General features: G+C 30.8%; 1 protein-coding gene and 1 non-coding gene across 2 annotated transcripts in view; both read right to left on the bottom strand.

Moving 5' to 3' along the window:
- Positions 1–1,922: 1,922 nt before the first annotated feature.
- LOC111631449 (importin subunit alpha-5-like) overlaps positions 1,923–23,112 on the bottom strand; it is a 25,818-nt gene continuing 4,628 nt past the window's right edge. Inside the window, exons 2-12 of the mRNA XM_023375698.1 lie at positions 21,371–21,442; positions 18,750–18,875; positions 18,149–18,330; positions 17,508–17,680; positions 16,330–16,412; positions 16,133–16,256; positions 15,794–16,062; positions 9,693–9,797; positions 7,509–7,691; positions 7,242–7,391; positions 1,923–2,200 (exon numbers count right to left, since the gene is read on the bottom strand). Of these exons, the coding sequence (XP_023231466.1) occupies positions 2,105–2,200; positions 7,242–7,391; positions 7,509–7,691; positions 9,693–9,797; positions 15,794–16,062; positions 16,133–16,256; positions 16,330–16,412; positions 17,508–17,680; positions 18,149–18,330; positions 18,750–18,875; positions 21,371–21,430 (1,551 nt within the window). The 5' untranslated portion in view covers positions 21,431–21,442 and the 3' untranslated portion in view covers positions 1,923–2,104. The remainder of the gene's footprint in view (positions 2,201–7,241; positions 7,392–7,508; positions 7,692–9,692; positions 9,798–15,793; positions 16,063–16,132; positions 16,257–16,329; positions 16,413–17,507; positions 17,681–18,148; positions 18,331–18,749; positions 18,876–21,370; positions 21,443–23,112) is intronic.
- Positions 20,820–20,924, bottom strand: LOC111631465. The gene has a single exon (XR_002757704.1). It is a non-coding gene; the product is annotated as a U6 spliceosomal RNA (small nuclear RNA).

Raw genomic sequence — 23,112 nt, 5'->3', positions numbered from 1 at the left:
CCCATCTCACCATGCGAGTTGCTACTCACGTTGAGTCGAGCATGTGAGATCGCTACACGAAAGTAAAAATGGCTGACGGATACGCAATTCTTATCGCTATCGAAGAGTTAGAAAGAGCCGAAAGACGTTGTTTGAGAAGACAACGAATTTTTCGACCACGAGTAGATGACATTTATTTTCGTGTCAAGTCAAGTCAATACTAATAAAAAAATTTTAATTCATAATTGATAAAATTATACAGCAAATTTTTCCAAAAATAAAAAGAAGTATCTAATTAATCGAAAAAGAGTATTAATTAAAATGATAGTAAATTATATGTATAAATTATTAAAAGCGTAGACACTATATTAAGATTATTAATCAGAAGTGTTAAGTTATAATTAATAAATAATCTTAATAGACAAAACAATTTAAGAAATAGATCGAGGAAGAAAACTGTATGAAGAAAGGATTAAATTAAAATACTTTTTCCATTACACAACGGATTTTTTAGCTCCAACACACGCAATTAATTTTTCAACTAATTCTCTTCATAAAGCGAATTGTATTTCTTGTGAATTTTTTACTGTTAATTTTCGTATTATTTTTTACATATGTTACTAATATTTAATTTTGTTCTTCGTTTATTTTTTAAAATAAAACATTAGAAGTTTTCATTTTGTTTCTGCGTACTATATTGCTATAAGACAACTTTTAACTATAGCACGTGTAAACTAATTCACGTTAATTTGTTTACAACCTGTTACACTCAAGTTGATTGGTCGAATCAGTATAGTCGCAAACCCAGATGCATTGTAAATAATCCCATCATGCTAAANAACTTTTAACTATAGCACGTGTAAACTAATTCACGTTGATTTGTTTACAACTTGTTACACTCAAGTTGATTGGTCGAATCAGTATAGTCGCAAACCCAGATGCATTGTAAATAATCCCATCATGCTACACGACACACGGAACCAAGTGAGTATGACGGAAAATCCACGGAAATTCCCAAAATTTACAACTTTTCGGTCACTCTCGTCCAACTGGAAAAATGTCTATCTTTATTACATCTAATATTTCGAAGAAATCAGTCCCACTGTACTTGGCTAGAGATTGGTTCAGTTAGGAGATTCTGGTTGAAAGATTGGTTTTTTCTAATATGGAGATTCTGGTTGGATTGTGCCGGCACTTCGAAGTGGACTCGCCAACTAAAACAGCGGTGCCTGCGGTGACAACAGAGTTGTCACCGCAGGTGGCATCCCTGCCTTTAACCTAGGCGGGGGTGGAACCCCGCCCACTCGCGTCTCAACAGATAAGGCCATTCATACACTGGCCACAAGCTTGCAATTAAAATATCGAAAAGTGAAAAAAATATTTTTTCCTTTAATTTTTTTTACCACTGAGGTGCCCCCTAGGACTTAGCGCCTGGAGCGGCTGCTCAGTTCGCCCTATGGTAGGGCCGGCTCTGTTGACCACTAACTACACTATTGTCTTCGTCTACTTCCTGTTTCTTTTGTTTCCTTTCTGCACGTGGTCTAAATCTTTTCCACGAATAAATTCCTGAACGAAAAGGGAATCCCTCTGCAATGGGAACCCTACTTTAAAAATTCCCTAAACATAGGAAATAGTGTGTGATATTAGAAGATAGGGGAAGATTTATTAAAATTAAAAAATTAAAATTAACAAAAAAAGGGTCAGTTTTTCGAACGTCCGATTCCTTCGAATCGGAACGCCCTTAAAACTGACTCTTTTGTTAAACACAGATATTTCCTTGTCCAAATAATATGACTCATTTCTGAAGAGTTTCTAAATAATGGTCTTTGAAATTTACCTGTTTAGCTTTTAAGACTGGAAGTTCTGAAGGGACTTAAAATTTCCGTAGCTGAGAGAATGAGATGTTCAACATCGGAATTAAAGTTATGAAGTNAATACACAAATATGGGAAAGAAGAATGGATACCAACACTAATACAGAATTAAAATAAAATTTAACAGTCAATACAAGTAGGAACTTCAAATTTTTTTTAGAAATGAAAACTGAAATTGATTTGAAAAAAATACAAAATTTGGCAAGTACTGTAAAATTTTTGTAACAAATTATTTACATTCTCTCTTCTTTTTTAAAATGAAAATCCTCCTTCTGGTGGTCCGTCATTAGAGAATTGAAAGTTACCACAGACATCGGTCTGAGGAAGCAATTCATCACTGGTATCATCCTAAATTAAGAAATTTGTAAAATGTAAATATTTGTAAAAATAGAATAAAAAAGAAGTTATCTTTTAATTAAGCTAAAATTGTTCTTAAATTCAAAAAATAAAGTTTTAGTTATGGATATGATGAAAGTTTACAATAAGCAGACTATTGTACTTTTTAATTAATCAGATTTTCAGGATGCACTTATTAATAACATTTATTTATTTATATACACTACTTAAGTTATCAGTCAATGAAATTTGAATTTCCACAAAATATTAAAGGACTTTTAAAGTAATTATATATTAAACTTGGATTTCTATAATAATAAATCTTCATTTGATATTTGCCTAGGCTTTTTTTTCATATAGTAGTACCAGGACAAACTTCTGGCATTTCTTTCTTCAGTTAACTACTGTACTGAGGACAAATAATGATTAAAATCAATCAATATTTAAGACATTCACTAACAGAATGAATGCATGTAATCAACTACATACTGAAGACAATGGTGCAAAAATGCCTATCTAAAGAAATAAAACTGATTATCATTAATTGATACACTTTGGGACATGCTAATTCTTATAACATTAGACAACTGATTAGACAACAATATCTGCAATTATTAATACAATAAGCAAATTCTACTATATATTTACACATATATAGGTCACACTGTTCTACCCAAAATTTTATGTCCAACATTAGGGTGCAGTCTATACTCAAGATAAAAATTTTAAATTGTTTTAAAATTATTCTTAAGTAATTTATTATCATTAACTGTCTTTACATACAGTACCTTAAGACTTTGTAGCGAGATTATTTGAAGGTTTTAGACGAGATGGCAAGAAGTAAGGAAAAAGGGAACAAAGAAAATAAGGGAGCCATCCGAGGCCCCAACTAAGCAGTAATGCTACAGGACTATAAAAATTATAATCAATATCTTCATTTGAAATTGACAGTGAAATTTCAAGTGAAGAACATAACTGTCACTGCCAGTGTCACTTGTTCTCAGATGATGTGATACACTGCATTGTCTTCTGACCTATCCATCACATTGAAAATGGACACAACTTTCAAATTTTTGAAACCATTTCTTCTGGTATTAGTTTCCATGAAGTCACAATCCATTTGCACATCTGAAACAGGGACAGTTTCCTTAGCCTCCTGGTCAGTGTTGTCTCTGTTGCAGTGCACCTCCAATCATGGTAGAAACATCTAAGCTTTAAAAAAATAGTTGATGGATATATCAAGTGGTTGAAGCATTCCAGTCATCCCTCCCAGTATCACAACCATGTCACCTTTTTTTCCTCATCTTTTTAATGCTTTCGGTCAGATGATCTCAGAAGCTGTCAACAACCAACATGGAGACTTCCAATGTAACTGATGTAACCATGCACCTGGACGTCAAAACCACGCTGACTTCAGTCACTCAGCCTCAATCTTGAAGTCGTACTAATATTACAGGCAGGTAATGTTTCTTTTGGCAGGATTTTAGGCTTAAAAATGATGCAAGATGGCAGCTTGTTTCTGTCAGAGGAAATGCATAGCATTACAGTACAACGCTGCTTTTCTGCTTCCACTAGGATGGTTTTTACACTTGCATGATTGACTGTAGTGTCACTTGGCATATCAAAGAAGACAAGAGTTTCGTCAGCATTGCCCATTGCCTGTAATTCATAGCCAAGTTTCTTTCTTAAGCTGATGATATGTTTCTGAAATGCAAGCAATTTCTCTTCATAGGTGTCAGGAAGCCATTTTGGCATTTAACTTCAATGACACAATGGCTCCCTGACACCTCATATGCATAAAACATCTTGTAGTGTTCACTTTTGGGAATTTTCATATTTTGAGCAATCCTTTGGGCTTTGAACTGAATTATTTCAACAGATATAGAAAATCCATTTGCCAGAATTTTACTGATATATCTAAACAGATTTGCTTCCAGATTGGGATATTTTGCAAAACAATTGCCAATTTTGTAATGTATTCCCAAGAGCATCCTTTGTTTGAATCCATCACTACACTTTTTTCATCTACATAAAACTTCCTTCCTGCTGTTCAATATCTCTTTTCTTGTGCATAATGCACCACTTGCAATTTAAACTCCACTGTGTAACTCACTCAACCCATGTTTAACATGCACTGAGCAAGCTCTCAACAATAAGCATTAACCATCACTTCATTCCTATTTGAAATTTGCAGTGTTGCCCTATTTCAGTATACCCATGTCTCTACTCTTGTCCCTCAGAAGAACTAAGATTTTAATTTTTTCCCTATATATCATTTCTTAAACTGGGTTTGACCTATACATGCATAAATATGGTATTGCTCTCCAGAACAAAAAATTAAATGAAAAAATTTTAAGATGCAATATCAATTTTCTAAAAATGTTCATATATTTTCAGTTTTAATCTACAACAATATAAATACTAAAATAAATGAATTTATGCTTTCCCAGCACTACTTTTTGAATATACAATGGCATTTAACCTGATAGAGCCCACATTTTAATTAACACAAACCCATGAAACATTGTCAAGTCCGCATATGCTCACAATATCTCAAGAATAATAACATTTTATTTTGTTAAAATTAAAATAGGTCAAAATTATTCTTGCATAAAATTTATACCAAAAACCAACCAACTTAGGCCATAGGCATGGAGAAAAGATCTGCCCAAAATTGATACCCTGTAGTTATATTTGTGAGCCCGTGGATTTTTAAGGGACTCTTAAAAATTTGAATTTTATTTTAAGTGTAAATATCTTCAGAAAAAACCCGAGGAATTTGAACTGGATCGGATTTCACCGATTGTATAACAATTAGATGGGAAAGTTTACACTTAGGTGTGAAGAATGCATCATCATCATCAACAAAAGTCAATCACTTGTCAGTTTTCCCATGCTTGAATCTCTGGAAGCTCAGGGTGATCTCGCGGAAGTTATACTTGTCAATGTGTTCATCTCATCGCCAGACTTCCATATAACAGACTCGACCCAACGAAAGGAGAAGATACCATATAGAAGACCATAGGAACTTCCACATAACACTTAATTGCCACAGCTCTCTTTGAAGTAATTATTTGAACCTCCAGACTCTCTCTCCCCCTAAGCGTATTTTTAGTTTAACCCTTCGAGGAAGGAGTATAGTATGTTAGCCGCATTTATTCTGAGTTGTATCTAACCGCATTTAACCTATATATTATCGCTTTATGTATCATAGCTTAGGCGTTCAATAAATGTTTATTATTTTGTTGAACCTGTTTCCTGTCATTTAAGGACACCTGTCAGCTTCCTCACCCCCTCCCCACTTGATTTGCCCTCCTAGCCATCCAACGACCCCAAGATCGGGTTTTACCAGCCTGTGCAGAGTAAGTGGTAATTTGGGGATTAACCAGTGACCCACTGCTAATCTCTCATATTAATATTGGGTTGTTTGGAAAGTAATTTCGTTTTTTTTTACCACTAGACAGATTAGTGATATTTTTCCTGCTGTTTTCATTCTAAACCATATCATCATTATATATTTTGACAGCTAGCATTTTAAGGCTTATTTCTAAAAAATTTTGTTTGATTTTGTGCAATTGTTTATTTTTTGTGTCCTATCAAATATGGAAGATTGAAAACAGCATTTTCAGCATATTTTGCTCTTTTATTACCAAAAAGGTAAGAATGCTGTTCAAGCAAGAAAAGATGTGTGTGACATGTATGAAGATGATGTATTGACAGAACAACAGTGCCAAAACTGGTTTACAAAATTTCATTCTGGCAATTTCAATATCGAAGATGCACCACGTTCCAAATGGCCAGTTGAAGCCAACGAAAACAAAATAAAGGTACTGATTGAAGCAACCTGCCAAATAACAACACATGAAATCACTAAGAGATGAAATTTGTCAAATCAAACTGTTTATGACTACTTGAAACAAATTGGTTTTGTTTCAAAGCTTGATATATGGGTTCTACATGTTCTTAAAGAGAGATTCTCTCTTTGGTGGAATTTTAAGGAAATTTTTTTTTGAGCTTTTACCAGACAATTTAACAATTGATTCAAAAGTGTACTGCCATTGAGTAAACAAATTGAGTAATATCATCAAACAGAAAAGGCAGCCAGAATTGATCAACAAAACAGGTGTAGTATTTTACCACAATAATGTCAAATTTCACACAAGTTTGGTAACTAGTCAGAAACTGTTGTAACTTAGATGGGACGTACTATCGCACCAACCATATTCGCCAGATCAAGCACACTCAGACTATTACTTGTTCCAGTCTTTACAAATTTTTTTAACTGTAAGATATTTACTTGAAATGACAATGTCAAAAATCACTTGGATCAGTTTTTTGTAAGCAACGATCAAAACTTTTATGAATGTGAAATCATGCTACTACCAGAAACGACGACAACAGGTATTTGACCAAAATGATCAATATATAATTCAATAAAATATTTATTATAAAAATATTGTGTTTTTTCCACAGAAAAAAACAAAATTACTTTCTGAACAACCCAATAGAAATATTGTAGTTGTTCAAAAGATTGAAAAAAACATCTTTTTTTTGTTAAACAAAAAAGTAATGTTATATTATGAATGAGATTTTTTTCTTATGCCATTCTATAAACAGTTTTATTAACTCCACATTGTGGAATTCTATCAATTTTTTTGGCATTCGATAAAATCTCAAAAGGTTCAAACCAAATATTTAAGAAATAACTGGGGAAAACAATTAACTTGATTATCTATTGGTAGAGCCAAATATTCTGACACCACCTTTCCTGGTACATTAGCTTATGAAAGCCATTATATATTGTAATATTTATAATATTGTAACATACAATGTGCTTTGGGAATATATAATATATTGTATCTAGCAATTCATTGAAAGTCGTGAAAAAATTCCTCACGAGGTGATTGAAAATGCAGGCCTTGCCTTTTTCAGTTTAATTTGAATGCATAATCAAATTTTATAGAAACTGATTTAGTACAATTCACATCATAGTAAAGTTATATGTACTTAGCACTGCTAAAATCTGGATAAAAATATTCTAATCTATACTTACGTTTCCAGAAAAGTAACGATCAATAATTTCTAAGGCACTCTTATATACTTCATTATTTTCATGCTGCTGGAGTTCTTCAATTCTATCTAATCCACCCGTTTCTTCTATCAACAAACAAACTTTTTCTATTTCTCCAATTCTTTCAGCTGCCTGTAATAAGCAATACAGCGTATTAAAAACAAAAATAACCACTTTATTCAGTTTTCATCAGCAGAAAATAATAGAATTCAATTTTATTCAAATTTGCTTTTCCACAAACATACTTACTGCAAGAATGTTCCTAAAAGCATCAAGTACTAGCAAAATTATTTTTGCTTCGGGTACCTTTAACATGTCACAGAGTGGTGGAATTACACCTGCTTGAATAATATAAACTATTTGGTCCAATGTTCCTCCACTTGTGAGATTTGTAACGGCCCAGGTGGCTTCTTTTTTGCTTTTGTAATCCCCCTAGAAAGTTATTTCATTATAAATGTTATATTTCAATAAATACAGTTTTAAAACATTACATTTTTGCATATAAATTAATGCAATATTAAGATAATTATAAGATAAATGTTATCTTAAAAAAATCAATTAATATAATCTATAAATTTGAATTTTATTAATTAAATTCCATATGTTATAGCCTGAGAAATAGGTTGTTGGGATATATATCAATTGGAATTTATGAAATTGGATTGAATAGAAAAGTGATTTGAAGTGACAAAAAATAAACTGTGAGGAATCAAGTTCAATATGGTTGGTTTATCAAACGATTATCGACTACAGGTTGGTGAAATCTGCTCACACTGTCATTGGATGGTAATTCATGATATTTTTAAGAGGGACTGGAAATTTTAATAATTTATGGATCTTTTTCCTGACATCAGATAAGAAAGAAATTTTGCATCTTACCTCACGATATAAAACAATTCCCGAGGCAAATTAAACACAAAACTCCAATATAATCTACTTAATTATATTATAAATCCTTATAATTAGAGAGAGTTTACAATAATTGATATATCAACCATATAGAGAGATTATATTAGGTTGGGGAAAAAGAAATCATTATTTTGTCACTAGATGGCTGTAGTGATATATATCTCGTAAAATAATGACGACACAAGTTCAACCTTGTGCTTATTGGAAAAGTGACATTCTGTACTAAACAAAAATTCTTTTACCATTTTTTGATTGGTCAATTAAGTTGTGAGTTATAGGGTGTAAAAGATGGACGAAGCAAAATTGTAAAACATAAATTAGATATGTTTTACAATTTTGCTTCAATAAAAGTGAAAATGCAAGCCAGGCAGCTGAAATTGTGAATGGTGTTTATGGTCCCAATACTGTCACAGCCAATTATGTGCAATTTTGGTTTCATCGATTCTGTTCTGGTAATTTTGATGTTAAAGATGCACCTCGCACAGGTAGGCCTGTCGTCAAAAATGTCGATAAAATCACGAAGTAGACCGGCAGTCATAGCATCACCCAGGAGCTAAAGATTGACCACCAAACAGTTTTAAACCATCTGCATAAGCTGGATTCAAAAAGAAGCTCAATGTTTGGGTGCCACACAAATGGATGCAAAAAAACATGATGGATCGAATTTCCATCTGCAAAGCCTTGGCCAAATGGAACGAAATTGACCCATTTCTTAAACAGATGTTTAGGAAATGGGTCGATTTCAGGAGCTGAATCTGTCATCATCTGACCAAGATGAAGTTAGATCAAAATTTAGTCCTAAATGTGATAAACTTTTCTAAAGGAAGTAAACTGGTGGGAAAGGGAACCAGTTTACAAAATGTATAATTTTAGTGACAAGATATTACATCGTTTTTGATAATTTATAAAAATAAACAACATAATTGAATTCCCTAATAATAAATTTAAACATGAATATAATAAATATGTAAATACAGTACTGTATAATAAAAAAAATTGCATTTAGTGGTCACACAAGTTGACTTTTGACATCTTAAACATTGCTGCCAGATCCACCACATATGTATCACTTTTGTGCTTTGCAAATAAGTTCCTTTTTCATCTGAATCATTGATATTACAACCTTCTTACTTGTTAAATTTTGTTACTTCCACACACTTCTTAGGTGCCATGATTATTAAGTACTGTAAAGGTGATATTGGGTTAAATAGAAAATTTTTACTATTGTTAACAGCAATCATTACTTAATATAGATGTGTAATTTAATTGTAACAGTTGTTAAATTTAACACATTACTGACAATTTGAGATTGTATTCTTTGCTCAGAAGCTTACTTTATGCTTCCAGTGATTTTTCACTGCATCTGCAGTTTGAACTTTGAAGCATCATTTGAATTCTGAAACAAATTTTTATCAAGTTTGGCATTCAAACTCAAGCATTTGAATAAAGGAACCAATGTATTCTTACCTTCTAACCCTGTATAACTATTAAATAAAAGAATTTCAAGATGAAATTTCAACTTACACTTGCAATAATTTCTACAATAGGTTCTATCAGTCCCGAGTCAATAACAGCTTGAATCTGTTTATCATTACCAGCAGTTATATTAGACAATGTCCATGCTGCTTCCTAAAATAAAATATTTCAAATTTTCAGTTATTTAATATAATATATTATTATATACTGTATACAGATATATTTAATATAACTTTTCAATTTTAATTGTTTACTGCCTAGTAGGCTAAATGAAAAACAGCAATATTATGTTAATTTGTGAATCAACTTTTTCTTCTAACCATTAAGATAAAAGCCAAAGGGCAAGAGATAATTCCAGTTTGAAATTATAGTCATTTTCTTATAAATAGATACATTATTTGAGACAAAAATTATTATTCACATGAAACTTTTTTCACTTAGAATGATAGTAATAAAAAAATACATTGAGAAATTCTTGATATCCTTTTTCAATAGTACTACATTAAAAAATAATAATAATTTAATTTTTAAAGTACTTCTATCAAAACTTCACATAAAAGCTTAGCATCTATAAATACAATTGGATAGTGTATGAAATAAATACAGTAAAATCTCATTTTAACAGATTTTTCCCCAGGTCTCACCAAATCATTGTAATTTTACATCCTCTTAGTGGATCCATAATTCAGAATAAAAGATTTTACTAGCCCCACCTATTGTAAACTTTGCATTTTTTTTTTTTCAATGTTTAGATAATATATGGGGTGTTTCAGAAATTCTGTATAGTATGATGATGCACTCCTTACATATGGAATATGTACTGGGTTTGATGGAAATCCATTGTTCACAATATAACGAATTTTCAGAACAGATGATTTTTGGCAGCCTGAGCAATCCATTAAAATGAGATTCTATTATATTTTTGTTGCTTCAAACACAAAAAAGTGCTACAAATTAAGACACTTGGCAGGTTCTCTCATCTTTATTTAGTTGATATGTGTGAAAGTTACACATTTTGGGCTCCTAAGCCCCTCTTCAACCAATTAAATATTAAGACTTGTCTTAAGACCGCCAAGTGTCTTAATTTATAGCACTTTTATTGTGTTTGAAGCAACAACAAAGCTTAAAGCACAGTTTCATATCATTAAAATAAGACTGCTATCTTATTATACTAAGTTAACATTTTTTAAATTAAAAGTTATTAAAATAGATATATTGAAATTTTAAAAAAATGCATCAATGAACACAATCAGATATTCAATAAAAGAATTTTCAGCACAACAGATATTAGTTTTTAACTGAAACAACCTGCACATTTTTCATAGACCCAAAAGAATTTCTATAAAATTATTGTTTTGCATTTTTTAAATTTATATATTATGATGGAGTGAATTGTTTAAATATTTCCAAGCACAAATGATTTATGTTTTCAATATGTCTAATATGAAAGAGAAAAGAAACTGACAATTTTAAAAGTAATTTCATATGAGAAAATGTGGAATATGAAAGAAGAATTTATGCAAAGTTAAAGGGTGACACACAAAAAAAAACCTGATCTGTAGCTTAGCAAAAACATAAGCCAACTGCTGCTATCACAGTCACAGATGTTCAAAATGGTTACATGTCACGTCTATACAGTTATGAATGTCAAATTGGGTTTAGAAACCTCTGATGTAACATAGTGACATTGATGGTGGCAATTGTGTGGCTGGCATCTCTCAGTTTCCGTACTGTGTGTGGATTTGGACAATACACAAAATCAATGTTCACCCAATTCAAGTTCACTCAACTGATGTTTGCTCACTCCATGCAATACATTAGTGCCAGATATTCAAACTAGACCATTCTTTTTCATGCAATACTCTATATTGCAGATCAAATAAAAGCTTTTGAATTTCTAAATCTGCAATCAAAATCTTTTAATTGCAAGAATTTATTATTTTTATCATGTTCAAGTGTTTGAGATATCAGCATAATAGTTGCAAGAAACATGCAGATAAATGCCAAAGATATTCAACACAGGAAAGCATAAACTCTGAACTCAGTTTGAAACGAAAGTCTTCCTGCAGTCTATAAATCAACGTACAAGTAACCCCCGTATAACACGGCACTTCTATAGCACGGATTCACTCTAACATGGTTCAGGAATTGGGTAAAACTCTCATACAACATAAAATGTAATAAAGGGTGCGTTCTTTTATACCTCCACGCAAGCATTCTAATTTTTTCGTAACTACTTTGAATGCTCTTTCAACAAATAATCCATTTAATGGTTAAATTTTACAATTGGGACCATTCTTTTGCCTCTAAAAGCTCATTTTAGAATTATAGATTCCTCCACACAATACTATCGATAATGCGGGCACCGCCATCTTTCTTTCACCGTTGTTCCTAAATGCCTAAAAACAGCAGCGCACTCCCTTTGCAGAGTGACCACTATTAACAAACACACCCACAAACTATGATGATGCTCATGCTGAGCTCATCATATATTGATAGGATGAATAATCCTCTGGTAAAATATTTACTTAATAAATAAGTATTTTACCTATGAAAAAAATGAATAATAAATCCAATTTAAATAAGGATTTAACAGCATGTAAATATTTTACCAGAGGATTATTCATCCTACCAATATAGGATGATCTCAGCATGAGCATCATCAAGATTTAACAGCATGTTTTTTAATTTTTGAAACCTAAAGCCCCTTTTTGCACTAGTTCTTTGTTTCGTATAACACGGATTTGCATAACACGACAATTTTTTGGAACATAACTCCCGTGTTATACAGGGGTTACCTGTATTTGTCTTGATTAAATATCTTAATATGCAAATTAAGAATCAATGGCTTGCATTTAAAATCTTTATCCTTTCTATTTCCTCAAATATATTGTACATAAAACCAGCAGTTCTTAACTTTTCTGACCTCACTGACCACAACTCAATTTTGAATCCTGCAGACCACTATCATGAATTTTTTTTAAACAATACAAACATCTATAGAATAGTGATCATAAAAGTTCCATTTTACTTTATTAATTTGAAAATTCACTTGTTTAATTATAACAAATTAGTGTGAAGTTTGCTATTACTTGTTTGCAACAAGTTTATGAATGCTTAGCTCTTTTCCGCAAAGGACAATAATTGCTCTCTCAACATTATTTAGGTTATTGCTGATTACTGATTTATTGATAAGTCATTTTGTGTTTGGTTTTAGATTGGAATAAAAACTCCAAGTGAGAAAAAGTAACCAAACATTGTTGGACAAATTTGGACATTTCGGTCACCAAAATTTTCTTGTAGACCATCAGTTGGCAACTGCTGTGTAAAACCATCACTTCCTTTATATATTATAGATTTTTCCTTCTTACATAAATACCACTTTTACATATTACACACACATTCTTTGGTTTAATCACATATCAATTCTCAGACTAAAGAACTTTAATGAGCATACACACAATTTCAACCTGAAACATACACATCAGGAACTAAAAAAGATAAATCAGTTACAAACAATGAATTTCCAACTCACATGGTAATCCCCCTTGGTCTATAAAAAAAGCATGCAAAGGCATCCCGTCTCATTTATCTGTTGCAGAGGGATGCTTTATCACTAGAGATGACTTTATGTCACAATCAAAGACCATATGAACAACTAACTGGGTTTGAGAAAGGATCATTAGGTTGAGAGAAGCTGGATGGTCATCTTGCTGAATGGCCTGCCACCTAGGCCATTCTGACAAAACTAAGGTGGTATTGTGACCAGTGGACGAGTAAGCTCATACACATCATCCATGAGCACACCACTAACCTGAGAGGATCACTAGTCCTCTGACAAGCATGACCACAGCCACTGTCTACCATCCAGACAGGTGGCACTATTATTACAGGTCCTATATCTATCTGTCTACCATTTTGTGTGCTGCCATTGACACCACCTACCATCACCTCTGTTTGGAGTGGTGTCACTCCCAGGGATTGGACTGCAATGGAATGAAGTGAGTCATTCTACAGCAACAAATCCAGATTCAATTTGAGCACTGACAATAGCCATGTTTGTGTCTGCAAGTCCCATGATAAAAGTCTCAATCCCGCCTATGCTTTGGAGCGGCACATTGCCCCCACAACTGGTATAGCGATGGTCTAGGGTGCCATCATATACGACATCCAATCACCTCTAATAGTAATCCAAGGAACCATGATACCCAGCAGTAAGTGATATCCTGTAGTCACATTTGTTGCCTTTCATGTCAGGGCTCTCAAAAGCTATTTTCCAACAGGACAATGCTTGACCAAACACAGCAAGTGTCACAGGACTGCCTCTGCTACATTGCTACACTGGCCTGTCCAGTCCCAGTCTATAGCAAATGAACACATCTGGCATCACAATTTGGAGCCTGAGTTTGGCTGAACTAGAGGATCACTTGAGGTAACTGTGGACTGAGATGCTGTAGGACACCATATGGCACCTGTATGCCTCCATACGCCCATATCACTATATTCACACTAGAGGTACTACCTCCTTTCATTTGTAGTTTTCCCTGCAAAAAATAATCCTTTTGCTTTCATTTTGTAATTGCCTACTTATATCACCATTACTCAAACATGTGCATCTTCATTCAATAATTCTGACAACTCTTTGGTGTGCTAATTTTTACAACTGAGTGTATTTAACTGGACACCAAACTAAACTGCTGAGGATGTACAATATGATAAAATAATTTTAAATACAAATAAAATTAAATTTTATTAAATTAGTCATCCTTAAAAAAAAATCACTGTTCTGTTTGTATATACATAATCACTGCATCTTTGATATTTGCATTACAATTGATATTCTTTCCAGATTTTTTGAATAACTATATAATCTAGTTGGTTTTACAGTTGCCTGGCTAATTAATCTAATGAACTGATAGGAGCCATTTCCACTTATAGAAAAGTACTACAGAAAAGTAATACAGAAATAAAAAATTTTGTTTCTACAACACAGTCCAGAAAATCAAGTTAACCCTCTGATGAGTGGGTTTACTTGAAACTCTCCCTCTCCTTCCAAGGTTAAGTTTTTAAAAGGTAACACACAAAGAAAACACTAATATCTCATATCTAATTCACATTTTTTAATAAATGTGAATTAGATATGATTAGATCTAGGCAATATTTTCTTCCTGTGATTCGACTGTGTTGAATAACTTGAATTCAGGAGACATTTAGCATGAATGGTAACTAGATGCCATGTTTATCTTTATGCTAGAAAATTCTATAACAAATCTTGCAAAAACCATGTAAAAAAGTTTTGTAGATCTGTCACTAGCTATCTAAAATTTCATGTTTTCCTGTAAATGTATGTGTACACTACACTGAGACAAACTTGAAGAATGTATACTTATATGTGCTTACAAGAGTAAAGCTCACCACATATATTATGTATATTTACAGATATCAGAGTTAAAATGTTTAACTATCTGTTGTCTTAAAAATGTCAATAGATCAATATGACAGACACAAAATGAAGTGAAGTACTGACCACTTGTAAACATACTGCTACATTAGAAAGTTTTTAGATAGCCATCAATATTTACTTTTTCAAAAAGTAAACAAAGTGGAAGAACTCAAACGAGAAGCTACATGACTAGCAAATAATGTGACCATGCTATTATCCATCTTGAAATTCTGATATCAGTACAATGGCATCAATGTATGTTATTTTAATTTGTTTTCTGCAAAAGACATTTATTTCATTTTTTGAAAATGTAGTAAATAAACAAATTTTGCTTTCCAATGCAATTTTTCTACAATTAGGAATTTGGCTTTTCACTTGAATTAATATATTGATGTAAAAAGTGAAGTCAAGAAATAACACTAATTTTAAGAAAGAAAAAAACTGAAACTTAGAAATGGAGACACCAAAACTAACAATAGAATTCTTTTTCAAATGTCCTTCAGTATAAGAATATAAGTGAGAATTCATGAGCAAAGACACATTTATTTACTTGCAGAAGAATAATAATTAATATTTACAAGTAACAGAAAAGTTTATAATATTGTATAGTTATTTTTTTTCCCTCCCCTGTCCAGCTACTATTCCATTCCATCTGGTTGATAAATAAAACTAATATTATTTGAAGTTAAAAGTGTATCAAACTAACCTTTTGAATATTTATTTTAGTATGATTAAGTAGTTTATGAAATGATGGAAGAGCACCACAGTCTATGACAGTTTGAGTCTGTACATCATTACCAGTAACTATATTTCCTGTTGCTCTTAAAGCTGGAGTTACTACTGCCATTTCTGAACATTCTAACAATTCAGTCAATCGAGGAACAACACCTGCATTAATAACTTCTTGAATCATTTCTTGGGTGCCATCACTAATATATGATAAGGCCCAACAAGCATCAGCAACAACTTCTTCATCTAAAAATTTATCAATAGTTATTAAAAATTTAGCAAAATAGAATCTATCTACATGTATAAAAACAAGTACCTGAATGAAATATTAATTGAGCAAGAGCTGGAAGACAAGCTTGGACTACTTCAAAAGATGGAGGAGGATTTTTATTACGACATAAATTTGATAATGTCCATGCTATATTTCTTAAAAAAGGAACCTGAATATATTTAAAATATCATAAATTTAATAAAATTCCTACTAATTAAATAAAATTATTTATCCATACTTACTGGTGTATCAGGATTAATAAGTTTTAATAAAGGTGGAAGAATTCCACGTTGAACAACATAATCTCTCAAAGTTGAACCATCACCTAAAAGATTATTAAATTTTATATATATTTTATATGATACATATGAATAGATAAATATTTATTTTAAGCATCTATCGTATGAGAAACCTTTTTGCTGCAAAATGAAATATTTTAGTATAGCTAATCAAATCAGTCAGCAAATATTCAAATATTATGAAAAGAACTTGAATAATCAACAGGGTTAAAAATTTGGTGACTTTTATATTAGGAAACAAGAAATTCATCTACACTGAGTAAATTATTTCAGAATTTATTAATAAATGTCAATAAAACAGGCTGACTGTTACATTTTCATCACTTAATGAAGAAAAATTCATGTGTACAAATCTGGCTCTTAATGACTGCCATAAACCTGCTGCCTCATTCTAAGTACCTTGGTAAAATATTTTCCTGGTTTCACATAAAACTTAATGACATACTGTTCTTCATAGATACACAAAAAATTGCAGAACATAACCAAAAAGGTTTTACTCAACGTGCAGAGCAATGACTGACTATGATATAATAATGTAATAAATGTGACGATACAGGACAAAGTTTTTGCTATGCAGGAATAGAAGTCATATGTCATTACTATACTCCATTTATGTGGAATTTCAAAGTTTTGAAACTTTTCAAACAGACCTTCATATAGTACAGAATAGTTTTGTTTAAAATTTAAATATGTAAACTGAGCAAAGGTAATCTTAAAAAAATTACAAATGCTAATTATTCTAAAGTATTAAAAACATTTTAAATTTTCATTAAAATGAAAAACTTGTTTAATCCAAAATAAAATTCTTTAAATTTTGAAATGATATGCACAAAGGACACATCCATTACACATGCTACTGTTCAAATAAGGAATCTTAAAATGAAAATCTTATAATTTATTTTGTGAATTATTAGCAAAATTTCAAAATATTAAATATAAATTCATTTAGCAAAACTTAAAAATATTCAGAAAAGTAGCCGGAAGCTCTAAAACTAATTGAAACAAACTTGACAAGACTATAATAATTTGTCACATTGATATCAATGTGACAAATTTTAAAGCCTGTTAGAATTTTGTTTTAGGAATTATTTTTCTAAATATGATTATTGACAGTACTTTACCTACTATATTTCCTAATGCCCAGACCGCTTGCTCACAAACATTAACATGAGGAGATGATAAAAGATTTATAAATGGTATAACAGCTCCAGCACTAACAACACATTGAGTTTGTTCAGAATTACCAGAGGCTATATTTGTTAATGTCCAAGCTGCTTCAAATTGTAGAGCAGGACTGTAAAGTTAAAAGAAAAAATTATTAAATAACTGGAATTTAGAAAGTAATTTAACAGAAATTATTTTGAATATTTGGTTAACTTTATTATAGATTAATAAAAGACAATTAAACAAGATTTTTCCTGTTAATGTTAAAATCTTTCTATTCTTAAATGTTCATAATGTAAAAATTAATGTTACATAAAAGTGATTACAAAATAAAAAATATGTATTAAAATTGTTCTCTTGTTGTGCTATATAGTATGAAATTGAATTTCAATGGACTAAATTTTATCTAAATATCTATGCAAAATTAAAAATAAAATTATAAGATTATCAAATACTTTAAAAGAACTATTTTAACAAAATTATTAAGAATAGTTAATAAAATTAAATCAATGTTAGTTTACCTAATTTTCAGGATGTTAAAATTAAAAGGTAAAATTAATTTTTATAGCAATTGTTCCTATTTATACATAATCTTTACCTGTCATGGCAACTTAAAAATTCAACAAATGTAGGTAATAAACCAGCTTGAATTATAGAATCAACAGGAGGATTTATTTCTCTAGACAAAATTCTACGAGCAGACTGAGTAGCCTGTAATTTGAGTTCAGGATCTGGACTGCATACTCCTTGAACAATCTCTTCCATAGACATAACTGGTATCTAATTATAGTAATTTTCAAAAAGTTTATTCAAAATCATCAAAAATTTGATCATCAGTAAAAAACTTAATATATAAACAGTATGTACTGTCTGTTAAAAAATAATAATAATATGTTTAAATTGATATAAAAAGAATTTAATCTTACAATTCTTATAGTTTTCTAATGTTAAACATATGAAGTAAAATATTCTTAATAAAGTATTAGATGATTTTAATTATAATTCCAATGGACAAAATTTTATTTTGTTGTAAATGTTTTTCTGATCAAATTTTTAAAAGCTTTGAAGTTATGAGCATATAGTGTCATTCCAAGACACATTTGTATATACTTAACAGGATTAAGATTTCATTAATTTACGAAATCAGCACATATTGTATGAAGTTTACATACTCATTTTAAATTTAAAAAAATACATACCTTATTTTGTACAGGACTAAGAGACTCATTTTCATCTGTAATAAAATTTCTTCTTTTCAATAACTGATCATCTTTCTTTTGTTTTCTTAATTCTATATTTATTTCAGTTCGTCGTCTTCTCATTTCCTATAGAATGCATTTAAACATATACTTTATTATAATTACAGTTTACATTTTAATAAATTATTTAACTTTTAAAACTCAAATTTTATATAATTCATAATTGAAGACTTCTGAATATAGTTACCGAAATTCAAGGTAATGATGATTTGTCACTGTAACATAATATCAATTTACACTATGCCTACACTTTATTCATATATGTGTCAAACAATTTTTTGACAAAAAAAAACAAAACATTTTTTTATAAATCTACAATTAAATATTCAAGTAATTATTCCATTTTTTGGTGGTTTTGTTTTCAAAGCTTACATGTTTGGATTGGACAGCTGTTTCTAGAATAGTATAAACCACAGGTTCTCAAACTTATTTCGACCACCGCCCACTTTGAGATAAAAAAAAATCTAGTGACCCCATATTTTTAAACTTTTTACATTACCATCTATTGTATATCTTAAAAACAGTTATTGCAAATACAGTATAATGTTTAAACATGCATTATTATATGGATAGGATAGATAGGGTGTGGCTCATATCCTATTTATGAGATCAAAGAATGTTTCAATGAGAAGAAATAAAACTAATATTTAATCACTGAGCCTTCTACTGCCCCCCGAAAGCCTCCAGCGCCCACAAGGGAGCGTTATCGCCCACTTTGAGAAACGCTGGTATAACCATAATTAAAAATGGATGCAATACAGAAACATCTATATATATATAAAGGGCATATTGAATGTGTATGATATGTTTCTTATTCAAATGATGGATCTAAAATTCTGTCCTCAGGAAATGATGGAATAATATGGGATTTTACCAAATTTATTGGTTATTCTAGAATTGGATTAACTAAACATTTTTCTGTTATTTTTCATAATGAAAACTTGACTACTGCAACACCCGATGAAACTAACTGTATTCAGATTCTTTCAGATTTAGAAGGAAAATTGAGTAAAACATTAATGATTGAAAAGAGAGATGGTGACATTACTACTTGTTGTCTATCACAGGGGTGGCCAACTTTTACGTACAGACAATCTACTTTTTATCTTAAAAATGTGTCATGATCGACTTGTTGTCGTAGGGTTAGTCTAAGTGACGAGGGGGTGGTGAGAAATACATACTACGTTTAGATAGGTAAGAAAAGCCACAACTTATTTAAAACATGAAGAAAAGGTACTTACGTTGTAAACAGAATAAAAATTGAAACTCAACGTTATCACTTTCGGAACCACCACTTCACTCTTCCTCTTTCTACTGTGTCCCGACTACTCCCTCTGTCCACTTTTTTTTTGGTTTTACGATCCTTTGTCTACATTTCTTATTTCCCTTTTACATCTGTACGCAAATGAATATCACATGGACTGACAAAGCCGCATCTGAGGGAGGACGCGGTGGTCCAATATCACTACATTTGCATTTGCGTGTTACGTTCGGTTACAAGTGTAACACATTAATTGAAGACATCGCGAGCAATCGACCAAAATTGGCTTTGCGATCGACTTGTTGGCCACCCCTGGTCTATCATATGACTGCTCAAAAATTATTTATGGTTTATGTTATTGAAACAGAAGAAAATACAAACTATCCAGGGCATAATTCAGAGGTGATCCATTCTGCATTTTATTCCAATAGTAGGAAATTTGTTACTTGTTCTGCAAATACACTTTTAACAATTTGGAAGAACCTAGAAAATATGTTACCTGTGTAGGTCACACAAAAAAAAAAAATTAACTACTTCAAATTATTTTCTTGTAATAAAAAAGTGTCATGCTCATCTGATGGAACAACAAGGGTTTGGGATAACAAAACATGTGCAGAATTATTACAATGTCACGATCACAAGATGCAGACTGTCACTCATTGCGATGTATCTCCAGACGATAAATATATAGCTTCTTCAGTGGATAAAACAGTTGTTGTATGGGATGCCGAATTATTCCATTTTTTTTTTTAAATAAGGAACGCTTCACGATTTTGCATGTTATCCTTTTGCAGGGGCCATGCTAATCTTCTCTATCATTCCAATCTTAGAATATGTACGACCAAAGTTGTCACCCAACTACCAACATTTTACTTTTATTTGAAAATTTATCAAATGTTTATTTTATAATTCTTTCATATTTATTGCAATCAAAATATTGACTGATATTCCCTTTTTTCTCAAATGTAAAAGCAGTATGTAAATATTTGTATAGATAAATCATTAAATTAATACATAAACATTTGTTTTACTAAAATTATCAGCTGTGTTTCAATTATTTTTTTTAATGCTCACTTAGTACTCCTTTGATGCTTTTGAAGCCTGAAGCACTAAAAATTCCAAAATTTGAATGTTTGTTAATTTCATAATGTAATGGATATAAATTATTATATTTATTTTCTTTTTAATATTTATACGTACAATCCAATAGATCAAAAAAGAAACCATGATAATTTGAGATAAACTGTAGAGAAGTTTTGTAAAACTAAAGTATTTTCTAAATATTCAAAATATGACATACCTCATTATCTTTGCCCTTGTGCTTAAAGTTTCTAAGTCTGTTACTTTCTTGACCAGGCATTTTCAGTTCAAGCTGTAATTTATTCAATATTTTGTTAGAAAATATAAAAATATATTAATTATATTTTACAACTGATTTAATGAATTCCAGAACTTAAATTATAACTCATAATTTGTCATTAAGTTCTGGAATACCTTCACTACAGATAATAGATTTTCATTCAAATACTTTCATTATTATAATACATTATCTACACAGACAATTAGCTCCATTATGCACATGGAAACACATATAATCAGCACTATTCTTTTGCCTATTTTTTTTGTTGAGGTTATATACCTGTCTCTCACATTAGCTGTTAAGATGTCACTGACCTATCTTTCAACAGTATTTTTAATTTGTCTTATTGTTTTTATTTGTTTATCATATGCTGAACATTGCTGGAATCAGTGAATTGTGTATCCATAAAAGCTAATCATAAAGAGGTAAACAAAATTTTATAGAAATAATCTGAAAACTAATAAAATCACAAATTCTGAGTATGCTATCTCAAATATTTCACCTGAAATACAAAGGCGGTGACATTTTTTCATTGAGAATTGAACAACTTCAAGATACTGCTACAAACAGCAGCATGGCATTTTTTGGATTGGTTATGAATATGGTAGAACTTGCAATTTAATCAAAATTAATCAACAAGAAAATATACAGAAGTGTGGCAAATAGATCTACAATGAGCATTCAAACACAGTTTGCAACAATTACTTACAATAAATGTAAAATAAAAACTCAAGCTGTAACAAATTTTGTTTCCTTGTTTTTCTATTTTCCCACCAGTGGCAGAATGAATAAAACTACTGATCAATGACAGTTAATATGGGTTCTTGCTTGACCAACTAATCATGGCATTTTCTGGATTTTCTTCAATTTGGCCAGTTTTCTATAGCAAGTCTTCCTGGCAGGAACTGCCCCTTGGTAATCATCCAAGCATTGTATTGCTATATACCATTTTTTAATATTTAGAAAATACACATTATTTCTGTTTATAATTAGATAACAAATTAAGATACATGTATAAATTTCACAAATTTCATTATGGATTACGGCTGTAATCCATATGCCTACTTTTCTAATAAGAGAGGACATACCCAATACTGAATTAGTAAAAATCATTTAATATAATATTAATTGCTTTTATAACAATTAAGAAAGTTTAAACTATATGTACTGTACATAATCTCAATTTTCTACTTTTAAAAATTAGTTTTATATACTGTATATCTTTAACTTATTTAGACAAATTCTAATGATTGCAGCAATTGTAATAAATAGAGATTCAATAATATTCCAATAACTTTAAAACAAATGACAATCAATATTTTTTCAACTTAAAATGAAATTTTTTAAAAATATAATAGCAATAATCAATTGCAAAAACTTGCTATTTACATTAGAATATGGTTTTTTATAATACAGGTAGCCCTCAGTTTACGCCGGTTCAATTTACGCTGATTCACAATAACGCCGCTGCGCAATTCACCGTTTTGAGGTGTAATTCCCCAATTTTCCCTATGCTAAACTGATTTTCATTTCAGTGTTGACGTATTTACCGAGCCGCAACATTGTACATTCATTAAAACAAAGATTTTTATTAAATATATTTATTTTTTCTGTTTAATATTATTGGGTATGTATACATTTGCATTAAATTAATATTAAAATACTAAACGTTTAGGTACCCA

This window comes from Centruroides sculpturatus, unplaced genomic scaffold (assembly GCF_000671375.1).
Source record: "Centruroides sculpturatus isolate CEXI.00-Female unplaced genomic scaffold, Cexi_2.0 scaffold750, whole genome shotgun sequence".
In the NCBI taxonomy this organism is placed as follows: Eukaryota; Metazoa; Arthropoda; class Arachnida; order Scorpiones; family Buthidae; genus Centruroides; species Centruroides sculpturatus.
The sequence above is the reverse complement of the archived record's forward strand: the minus strand, read 5'-3'. Positions and strand labels throughout refer to the sequence as shown.